Source organism: Loxodonta africana, chromosome 22 (assembly GCF_030014295.1).
Source record: "Loxodonta africana isolate mLoxAfr1 chromosome 22, mLoxAfr1.hap2, whole genome shotgun sequence".
Taxonomy (NCBI): Eukaryota; Metazoa; Chordata; class Mammalia; order Proboscidea; family Elephantidae; genus Loxodonta; species Loxodonta africana.
In genome coordinates this window covers 16,543,926-16,556,355 of record NC_087363.1, presented here as the reverse complement: position 1 = coordinate 16,556,355, position 12,430 = coordinate 16,543,926, and the positions used below count along the sequence as shown (strand labels likewise).

The 12,430-nt window shown below is 36.5% G+C and overlaps 1 protein-coding gene across 1 annotated transcript in view; it reads right to left on the bottom strand.

Moving 5' to 3' along the window:
- ERC2 (ELKS/RAB6-interacting/CAST family member 2) overlaps nt 1–12,430 on the bottom strand; it is an 866,181-nt gene that overhangs the window by 490,152 nt on the left and 363,599 nt on the right. The window contains 1 exon segment of the mRNA XM_064275182.1: nt 1,031–1,198. Within this exon segment, the coding sequence (XP_064131252.1) occupies nt 1,031–1,198 (168 nt within the window).

The window sequence follows — 12,430 nt, the reverse complement described above, 5'->3', positions numbered from 1 at the left end:
AAAAATTTTTTTTTTTTTTTTTGCAAGGGTAAAAACCCACTCAACAGCCCATTAACTCCTGAGGCAAAAGCAAGCCTTCCCCGTAAACCCCTCCAAAAATACAAAATCTATACGCAAAGGCACGGCTAATACAGCCCAAGAGGGAACATGCATCTGGATTAGACTGCCTTCTCCCAAAGCAATCCACAGAATACACTGCCTCGACACAGAAACCAGGGAGATCCATCACATTCTTTGCTATTGCCCACGCGGGATCATTTATTTTTGGACAACTGTTTCATTTTCGCAATAACTACCTTGTGTTTTCCATCTCCTAACAGAGCCAAGGTATAACCAATGAGAAGAATCAAGGAGATATGATAGTAACTTACATTTGTTTTTCTTCTAAGTATGAAAAAGAAACAGCAAACCAGGATTTCCTTTAGGAAACACACAATACCTACTTTCTCCAGTGAGTAAATGAATTCTGAAAATTGAGGCTATTCCTTAGGAACTAAGAACCCTTTAGAACCATGGATACCAAGAAGAGAAACCTATATAGATACACAACAAAGTAAGGCAGATGACACTGCAGATTTTTCTTTTCTTTTTTTTTTTGGACAAAATGAAACCATTCCAAAACCAATCCCTTATCTGTGGTTCTCAAATTCAAAACACTCTGACAAAAGAAAAAAAAAAAAAAAAAAAAAACTCCAAATGTGAAGAAACTCCTTTGATGATACAATTTAAAATGAAGTCACAGGAGGCCATTTGTAAAGTCCTTATTCTACTTTAGGGTGATAATTCTTTCTCTGCACAAATATCCATGTGTTTGCTTATGGGGTGTTACTGAAACTCCACTGGGAGTACCATAAAATCCATCATACATGCAATGTATCTTACCTTTCCAAAATCCCCAAATATCTGAATTCCAAAATACACCTGGCCCCAAGAGTGTAGATAAGGGATTTTCAAAGTAAAGCTGTTTGGGTAGGGCATGTTCTAGCACCTCAAGGTGTCTGCTGCCTGCAACCCTGAGACAGTGCCTTACCTCAGTCTGAAGGATGGCGGCCCTCTGTTCTTTGGCAGTAAGTGACTCTTTAAGCACTTCAATGTGTTGCTTGCAATCTGAATTTTGATTGCTAAGGGTTTCAAGCTTTGTTTGTAAGGCAAGAAGTTCTGACTCCTTCTTTGAAAGCTCCTGCTTCAGCTGATCAATCTGTGAAACAACAACAAAATTGTGAGAAATGAGAAACCACTTCTCCTACCCTTTACATTTGGGAACTACTGATTTCTCTTGATTTTCAATAGCCAATGAGCATTGATCCAATAGGTGGGCCATGAGTTTGCTTCAAAAGATAGCCTTGGAAGTCACACATTTTAAGGGGCTGGGGAGGCTTATTTAAAGGTGGCTGAAAGTATAGAAAACAGAAAAGGTAAGGTCAGAAGACTGTCTTCCACCTCACTGAAGACCAAGGTCAACAGCAGAATGAAGGCTTCCTGGCCCAAATTACTGATCCATGAAACCACCATGTCTACTCATGATGGTCCTCGGGGCATTCAACAGGGAGTTAACGAAAGTGATTACCCCAAGGCATGATCCACACCCTGCTACTACACTGTGGAAATGATTATTCCACAGTATCGTTTGGAATAATAAGTTTTAGGAGTGTCATTTTTGTTTATATTAAACATTTAGAAGACAAAAAAAGAAGATCAAATACACACACACAAAAAAAAGTGTAAGGAATAATGAGGCAAAAACATCCATCGTTCAATTCATCAAAAAAGATTTCTATCTCCTTCTTTCCCCACTTGGAAATAATGACAATCCTGAATTTTGTGTTTGTCATTTCCTTGCTTGTTTTTTTTAGACTTACCATGTATTTTAGCATTCCTAAATATTGTACTATTTAGTTTTACATATCTTTTAATTTTCTATGTGTTGTGTATGTTTTTAAGCAACTTGCTTTTTCCTACTCAACCGTATATCCTGGAGATTAAACCATGTTCCTGTCTGTGCAATTCATCTCTTTTCATTGAATTAGAGCATTCTGTTGTAAGATTTCACCACAATTTATTGATCCATTCTTCTAAGATGGGCATTAAGGTTTCTTTCCAGATATTTTGCTATTACAAAGAACGCTACTCTTAAAACTCTTATAATATTACCTGGTACACATATGCAATAATTTCACTGAATGTCTATCTAGGAGCTAAATTCCTGGAAAACGTAGTATGAACATGTTCAACCTCACCAGATAACACCAAAATGTTTTCCAAAGCCATGACACCAATTTAAAAGATCACAAGCAATGAGTAAGTATTTCAATCACTCAACTTTTTCAACATCTTATATCTTTAGCCTTTTAGGGTCTTGCCCATACATAGAAGTTGTGATAGGTGGTCTCCAAAGATGATGACTGCTGATTCCTTCCTACGTCTATGCACGAACCACTTCTCACGATAAGATGCAGAGCCTATTTATACAAGAAATCAAATCACAACGCAGCAGTCAAGAAATCAAATGATGCATTACATTGGACAAATATGCTTCAACAGATCTCTTTCAAGTGTTAAAAAAAAAAACAAAGATGTCACTTTAAGGACTAAGGTGTACCTGACCCAAGTCATGATGTTTTCAATTGCCTCATATGCATACAAAAGTTGGACAATGAAATAAGGAAAACTAAAGAAGAATTGATGCATTCGAATTATGGTGTTGGTGAACAATACTGAATATACCATGAACTGCCAGAAGAACAAACAAATCTGTGTTGGAAGAAATACAGTCAGAACACTCCTCAGAAGGATGGCAAGACTTCGTCTCACATAATTTGGACGTGTTATCAGGAGAAACGAGTCCCTGGAGAAGGACATCATGCTTGGTAAAGCAAAGGGTCAGTGAGTAAGAGCAAGACCCTCTATAAGATGGAATAACACAGTGGTACAACAATGGGATCAAGCATAACAACAACTGTGAGGATGGCACAGGACCAGGAAGCATTTCATTCTGTTGCACGTAGGGTCCCTGTGAGTTGGAACTGACTCAATGGGACCCAACAATTTACCCTCTTCTTGAGCCTGGGCTGGCCTGTAACTTCGCTTTGATCAGAATAATGCAGCAAAAACTGTCACCATACCTGTTCCTATCCTTTAAAAGGACTGGAACCTTCTGCTTCCTTCTGTTTGGAAGCCAGTTTCCATATGAGAAGTCCAACGACCCTGACGCCACCATGCTAAGAGGAACGCCATATCAGCTACATGGAGAGGCCATGCAGAAAGACAAAGATGCCTGGTGGTAATGGTGGCACCTCCTGGTGTTAAAGAGGATAATCTCTATGCCTTATCATTAAAATTGATGGTTGCTTTAGCTTTTTGTGTACACTCCTTGGGGCTGAAGAAAGTTCCCTTATATTCCAACTTTGTTGAGAGGTTGGTTTTTTTAATTAGTGAATGTTTAATATTATCAAACATTTTTTCTGCACCTCATGATTTATGTTTTTTCACCTTTAATATGTTGTTATAGTAAATTACATCAATGAATTTTTAAAATATTACTCTCCCCTTGCATTACTATGAAAAATACCACTTGATGCTTATATATTTTGCTAATATTTTGTCAGGATTTTTCATACATGTTTATGAGTAAGATTTTCCAATTTGTCTTTCTCAGGTTTTAGTATAAATTTGATCTCCTAAATCAACTGGAGTGTATTCCTTCTTTTTCTATATTCTGAAATTGGAATTTTTTTTCCACTAATGCTCATTAAAAATCACCAGCAAAACCATCCAGACCTGGCACTTTTTTTTCCCAAAGGTTGTTATTTACTAAATCCATTCTTAATGGTCATAGGATTATTCATGTTTCTACATCTTTTGAGTCAGTTCTGTTTTTAGTTTAATATTTCTAAGAATTTTCATTTGATCTAAGTTTTCAGTTATTGGCAGATAAATGTTCATAAAACTCTTTTATTCTTCTGATATCTATGACATCTATGATTATATCTTTTCTTAAATTCCTAATATTCTTCATTTGTACTCTCTCTTTTCCTTGATGAATCTCGGCAGAGGCATGTCAAGCTGAATTATCTATTCAAAGAACCAGTTTTTTGCTGTGTTGATCATTGTATTATATTTTTATTTTCTATTTCATTAATTTAAGTTCGTATGTTTTTAATTATTTTGCTCTATTTTCTTTGTGTTTATTCCATTTTTTTCCTGACTTCTTAAGTTTGATGCTATCTCACTAATTTTTAGTCTTTCCTCTTTCCTTATATAAGTCTTGCTATTGTTGTTAGGTGCCATCTAGTCATTTCCAACTCATAGTGGCCCTATGTACAACAGAACAAAACACTGCCCAGTCCAGCACCATCCTCACAATCATTGCTGTGTTTGAGCCCATCATTGCACTCACTGTATCAATCACTGCACCTCAACCTTACCAAACATGATGTCCCTCTCCAGGGACTGGTCCCTCCTGACAATATGTCCGAAGTATGTAAGACAAAGTCTCACTATCCTCACTGCCAAGAAGCACTCTGGCTGTACTTCTTCCAAGACAGATTTGTTTGTTTTTCTGGCAGTCCATGGTATGTTCGATATTCTTCGCCACACCATAATTCAAAGGCATCAGTTCTTTGGTCTTCCTTATTCATTGTCCAGCTTTAACATGAATATGAGGCAATCAAAAACACCATGGCTTGGGCCAGGCACACCTGAGTCCTCAAGGCGTTATCTTTGTTTTTTAACACTTTAAAGAGGTCTTTTGCAGCAGATTTGCCCAATGCAATATGTCATTTCATTTCTTGACTGCTGCTTTCATGGGCATTGGCTGTAGACCCAAGTAAAATAAAATCCTTGACAACTTCAGTATTTTCTCCGTTTATCATGACGTTGCTCATTGGTTCAGTTGTGAGGATTTTTGTTTCTTTTATGTTGAGATGTAATTCATACTAAAGGCTGTGGTCTTTGATCTTTATCAGTAAGTGGCTCAAGTACTCTTCACTTTCAGCAAGCAAGGTTGTGTCATCTGTATATCGTAAGTTGTTTATGAGTCTTTCTCCAGTCCTGATGCCCTGTTCTTCTTCATATAGTCCAGCTTCTCAAATTATTTACTCACCATATGGATTGAATAAGTACGGTGAAAGGATACAACCCCGACACACACTTTTCCTGACTAAGCCACGCAGTATCCCCTTGTTCTGTTCAAATCATAGCCTCTAGGTCAATGTACAGGTTCCTCATGAACACAATTTAAGTGCTCTGGAATTCCCATTCTTTGCAAAGTTATCTGTAATTTGTTATGATCCACATAGTCTAATGCTCTTTACATAGTCAGTAAAACACAGGTAAACATCTTTCTGGTATTCTCTGCTTTCAGCCAAGATCCATCTGACATCAGCAAGGATAACCCTTCTTCTGCATTCTCTTCTGAATCCAGCTTGAATTTGTGGCAGTTCCCTGTCGATGTACTGCTGCAACTGTTTTTGAACGATCTTCAGAAAAATTTTACCTGCGTGTGATATTAACGATATTGTTCAATAATTACAGCATTCTGTTGGATCCTTTCTTTGGAATGGGTACAAACATAGATTTCTTCCAATCATTTGACCAGGCAGCTATCTTTCAAATTTCTTGGCATAGACAAGCGAGCTCCTCCATTGCTGCATTTGTTTGTTTAAACATCTCCATTGGTATTCAGTCAATTCCTGGAGCCTTGGTTTTCACCAATGCCTTCAGCATCTTGGACTTCTTCTATCAGTACTATCAGTTCTTAATCATACGCTATCTCCTGAAATGGCTGAATGTACACCAATTCTTTTTGATACAGTCACTATGTCTATTCCCTCCATCTTCTTTCGATGCTTCTGCATCATTCAACATTTTGCCCACAGAATTCTTCAATATTGCAACTGAAGGCTCGAATTTTTTCTTCAGTTCTTTCAGCTTAAGACATGCTGAGTGTGTTCTCTTTTGGTTTTCTAGCTCCAGGTCTTTGCACATTTCATTATAATAACATAAGCCCTAAGACTATAAATTTTCCCGTCAGTATCACTTTAACTAAAATTGATGGCACTGAGTTGTGGGTTTTTATCACTTTAACTCCATCCTACTTATTTGATATGTATGCAGTATTTGTATTACTGTTCAGTACTACATATTTTATAATCTCCATTATGATTTCTTCTTTGACCCACTAATAGTTTAGAAGTGTGTTTCTTAAACTACAAGTATATGGGTATTTTCCAATTTTTTTTTAATTTCTAATTTTCTTTTTAAACAGAGAACATGGTCTGTTTGCTACCAATCATTTGAAATCTTACATGTCTTGCTTTATCACACAATATGTGCACAGCTATCATAAATATACTTTGTATATTGTATGCTTGAAAAAAATATGTATGCAACAATTATTGGGTGTAATACTCTATATATGCACATTAGATTATACTTTTATTTGGGTTGTTTAAATCTATTTTCTGATTTTTTAATCTGCTTCATCTGTTGATTATTTAGAGTTTAGTTAAAACTATCTACTCTGATGGTGAAATAACTAATCCCTCCTTGTAGGTATGACAATTTTTTAGCTCTAAAAATGGTTTCTTTGCCTTAAAGTCTACAACAGCTTTCTTATGATTATTACTTTCCTAGTGTGCCTTCTTCACTTTCAACGTATCTTTAACCTTACGTTGTAGATGTCTCTTGTACACAGTATTTATTCAGATTCTATTATCCTGTCTGACGAAATTAAGTGAAACATTTATTATCATTACAGATATATTTGATTTTATTTCAACCATCTTACCATGTGCTTTCTATTTAAACTACGATTTTTGTTCCTATTCTTTTCTTTCTTGCCTGTTTTTGGACAACATTTTAGTTCTATTTTTTTTTTAATCTACTCATCTTAAAGTTATGCTTTTATTTCTAATTTTTAGGTTATTCCTCTAGGAATAACCTAAAAATTATTCACGTTATTCACGTTTTTAACACATCTGAATCTAAAGGCAATCCATACATTTATCTTCTTTCTGAATAACAAAAATTTGGGGACACTAAGTCCAGTCACCACTCTCCTGACATGCACATTATTGACATGTATTTTAGTTCAATCGTATTTTGTTTTTAACTCAGTTGGACATCATCATTATTTTTCACAGTCCATGTTTGCTTCAATTTACTTACACATTTATCATTTTCTTTGTCCATTATTCATTCTTGCATCTCAAATATTCCATCAGAAACCTCTTTTTGCCTAAATATTATCTTTTAAATTTCTGTTCGTAAGGTTAAGGGTGGAAAACTTGGTTTTTATCTAAATTTTGTCAACAATTTTATGTTTTCTTAAATATTGTTACTGAAAATTAAAAATAATTGTCTAAGTTGAGATATTTTCTCTCAGCACATTGAGGATATTATTCCAGTATATTCTACCACTGTTGCTACTGAAAAGCCAGTTACCATCCAAAATTAATTCCTTTAAAAGTAGTTGCGTTTAAGCATAAAAACATACCATGCTTATGGGTAGGTAGACTTAACACTGTGAAAATGACAATTCTACCCAAAGTGATTTATAAATACAATGCAATACCTATCCAAATATTAACAACACTCTTTGAAGAGATGGAAAGACTTTTCATTAACTTTATATGGAAAGAGAAGATGCCCCAGATAAGTAAAGAACTATTGAAGAAGAAAAATGAAGTCGGAGGACTCACACTACCTGACCTCAGAACCTACTATACAGCTACAGTAGTCAAAACAGCCTGGAACTGGTACAATGACAGATACACTGATCACTGGAACAGAATTGAGAACCCAGATGTAAATCCATCCCCCTATGGTCACCTGACCTTCAACAAGAGTCCATAGTCCATCCAATGGGGGAAGTGATAGTCTTTTTAACAAATGCTGCTGGCGAAACTGGATGTCCATCGGCAAAAAAATGAAACAGGGCCCACACCTCACACCACATATAAAAACTAACTCAAAGTGGACCAAAGACCTAAATATGAAGCCAAAAACTATGAAGTTCATAGAAGAAAAAATAGGATCAACACTAGAGGCCCTAATACACAGCATTAACAGGATACAAATCACAACCAACAACACATAAGCTCCAGAGGATAAGCTAGATAACTGGGATCTTCTAAAAATTAAACAGTCATGCTCATCAAAAGACTTCACCAAAAGAATAAAAAGACAACCTACAGACTAGGGAGAAATTTTTGGCTATTACAAATCAGACAAAGGCCTAATCTCTAAAATCTACAGGAAAATCCAACACCCCTACAACAAAAAGACGAATAATCCAATTAAAAAATGGGCAAAGGAAATGAACAGACACTTCACCAAAGAAGACATTCAAGTGGCCAACAGACACATGTGGAAATGCTCACGATCTCTAGCCATCAGAGAAATGCAAATCAAAACCACAACGAGATACCATCTCACCCTGGCATTACTGGCATGAATCAATAAAACAGAAAATAACAAATGCTGGAGAGGCTGTGGGGAGATCGAACACTTATGCACTGCTGGTGGGTATGCAAAATGATACAACCTTTTTGGAAAACAACATGGAGCTTCCTTAGAAAGCTAGAAGTGGAAATACCATATGATCCAGCAATCCCACTACTAGGAATATATCCTAGAGAAATAAGAGTTATCACACGGACAGACATATGCACACCCATATTCATTGCAGCATTGTTCACAATAGCAAAAAGATGGAAGCAGCCTAGATGCTCATCAACAGATGAATGGATAAACAAACTGTGGTATATACACACAATGGAATGTTACGCAACACTAATGAACAAGGACCAATCTGTGAAGCATCTCATAACATGGATGCATCTGAACACATTATGGTGAGTGAAATAAGTCAATCACAAAAGGACAAATATCGTATGAGGTCACTACTGTAAAAACTCATGAAAAGGCTTACATACAAAAAGAAACAATCTTTTATGGTTACGAGGGAGAGGAAGGGTGGGGATGGAAAAACACTTAATAGACAATAGATAAGCAGTAACTTCAGTGAAAGGTAAGACAGTACACAATACTGGGGAAGCCAGCACAACCTGTACAAGGCAAGGCCATGGTAGCTCCATAAAAAAAAAAAAAATTTCCAATTTTTTTTTTTTTTTTTTCTGACACATCCAAACTCCCTGAGGGACCGAACTGCTGGGCTAAGGGCTGTGGGGACCATGGTCTCAGGGAACATCTAGCTCAACTGGCATAATGGAGTTTATAAAGAATATGTTCTACATTCTACTTTGGTGAGTAGCGTCTGGGGTTTTAAAATCCTGAGAGTAGCCATCTAGGATACTTCACTGGTCTCACCCCTTCAGAAGCAAGGAAGAATGAAGGAAACTAAAGATATAAGGGAAAGGTTAGTCCAAAGGACTAATGGACCACATCTACCACGGCCCCCACCAGAGTGAGTCCAGCACAAGTAGATGGTGCCCGGCTACCACCACTGACTGCTCTGACGGGGACCACAATAGAGGGTCCCTGACAGGGATCACAATAGAGGGTCCCGGACAGAGCTGTACAAAAATGTAGTTCTAACTATTTGATGAGAAACTAGTTTGTTCTGTAACCTTCATCTAAAGTTGAATAAAAAATAAAATAATAAAAATAATATTTAACATTGAGTACATGTTGACATGATAATGTTTTGATATATTAAGATTAAATAAAACAAACTACTAAAATTAAAAAATAAACACAAGTATTTGGGTCATCTTTTTTTTTTTAAACAGCTTTATTAAGATATAACTTGAATACAGTGAAGTTCATCTGTTTAAAGTATACAATTCCGTGGTGTTTAGTAGTCACAGAGTTTTTTAGCCAACATTACAACTAAATATTAGACCATTTTCATCATACCAAAAAGAAACCTTGCAACCATTAGTAGTCATTCCCTGCCTTCCCCATCCCTACCCTCAACCCTGGGCAACCACTAATATATTTCCTGTCTCTATGGGTTTGTTGACTGTAGACATTTCATGGAAACCCTAGTGGTGCAGTAGTTAAGAGCTACAGCTGCTAACCAAAGGTAGGCAGTTCAAAGCCACCAGGCGCTCCTTGGAAATTCTATGGGACAGTTCTACTCTGTCCTACAGGGTTGCTATGAGTCGGAACCAACTTGACGGCAATGCGTAAGACATTTCATGTATATGAAACCATATAATATGTGGTCTTTTGTGACTGGCTTCTTTCACTTAGTATAATGTTTTCAAGGTTAATTTATGTTGAAGAATGAATCATTGCTTCATTCGTTTTTATGGCTGAATAATATTCCATTGTATGGCTATACCACATTTTGTCTATCCACCAGTTAATTGCCAAGTTGATTGCTTCCAGATCTTGACTATTAACAAATGATGCTGCTAAGTATGATTTGTGTGGACATGTCTTCACTTCTTTGGGTATGTATCTAGCAGAATTGTTGGATCATATGGTAGCTCTATATTTAGCATTTTAAGGAACTTATAAACTGTTTTCCAAAGTGACTGCACCATTATACATTCCCACCAGCAAAGTATGAAGGATACAATTTCTCCACCCTCTCACTTGCTATTTTTTGTCTTTTTAATTATATCCATTCCTGCAGGGGTGAAGTGGTATCTCATTGTGCTTTTGGAATTTATTTCCCTAGTGACTAATGATATCAAGCATTTTTCATGTACTTATTGGCCTTTTATGTGTTTAAATATTCTAGCTACTTTTTAATACTTTCTCTTTGCCTCTGAGATTCTGTGGTTTTACATTGATGTGAATGGATAGATTTATTTTTTATTTATCCTATTTGGAGCATTTTGGGCTTCGTGAATTTGTGGACTGGTGTCTGTTAATCAGCTTGGAAAATTCTCAGCCTTCACTTCTTCAAATGTGGTTTCAGAATAGTGCCTCTGGTCCCCAGACCTTCTGTTAGTCTAAGACAGGAACCATTCCCAAAGCCAACTCTTCAGACAGGGATTGGACTAGACTATGAGACAGAAATGATACTGGCAAAGACTGAGCTTCTTGGATCAAGTAGACACATGAGACTATGTGAGCAGCTCCTGTCTGCAGAGGAGATGAGAGAGCAAAGGGGGTCAGAAGCTGGCCAAAGGGACACAAAAATAGAGGGGAGGGGGAAGAAGTGTGCTGTCTCATTAGATGGAGAGCAACTAGGAGTATATAGTAAGGTGTATATAAGTTTTTGTATGAGAGACTGACTTGGTTTGTAAACTTTCACTTAAAGCACAATAATAATAATAATATGCATAGAGGGCTTAGGGTAGGCCTGACAGCCTTTCATTCAACAGGTATCTGTGTAACACTTAACCACATGCAAGGAACTGTGTTAGTAGCTGAGAATTAAAAAAAAAAATAAAGTGAACAGAAAAAAAAAAAAATACTGCCTCTGTCTCACTCCATCTCATGTTCCTCTGGAACTCTGATTATACTTATACTAGACCTTCTTACTCCATTCTCTGTGAATCTTGTGTTTAATTTTTTCTATCTTTTTAAAATTTTTTATTAAACTTATTCTGATCTATATTCTAGCTTATCAAATCTCTCTGCAGCTTTAACTGCTCTGCTGTTAAACTGATACACTAAATTTTTAAATTTCATTTGTATATTGTCCCATTTATAGACATTTTATCTGGCTCTCTTTTAAATCTGTTTGGTAATTTTACAGTCTCTTGCCATTTACTCATATATCCAATCCCTTCTTTTATTTATTCAAACATAATAAATATACTTATTTTATACTCCTTGTCCTATTAATTCCAACTTCTGAAATCTTTGCCTTATGGTTCTGCTTTTGTTCTTTCTACTGGTTATCACTTATGGTGTTTTTTTTTTTTTTTCCTTGCAGGTTTTATTTATTTATTTAATGTGGTCTCATAGTTTTTGGAACTGTATCTGGAGGGATACTTCTAGGCTTAAGTTGGACATGTTGTTCTTCTTTGCTTCTGCCAATACCTGGGAGCACTGCCAATCAAGGACAACTTAAACTACATTCTCTGCTTGGCATTTTTGGATCATCTCATACTACACCTCTATGTGAGAGCCAACTTGGGGCTATGAATTCTCAGAATCTGTTTTGTTTTGTTTTATAACTTACTTGGTTCAAAATTTCTAAATGGGCAGCTTTCCATGTGGTTCACTAATCACCGTAGGAGGAGGGCTGGAACAGTAAGGTTATATTTAGTTTACCCGGGCACTAAAAGTACACCCTCCTTCATGTGGTGGTGGTAGTGGACATTCCTATTAAGACTCTTCACAGCCCAGGCTTCTGTCTCTTTCTCCAACGTCCCTGTCACTGTGAAGATCAAAGATCAAGTTCACCTTTTTGGCAAATGTCAACGAGAAGAAATAACCACCACCCTAATTATCACTGAAGTTTCCTGCTTTGGCTTAGTTTTGACCCTTGAGGATTTTCTTC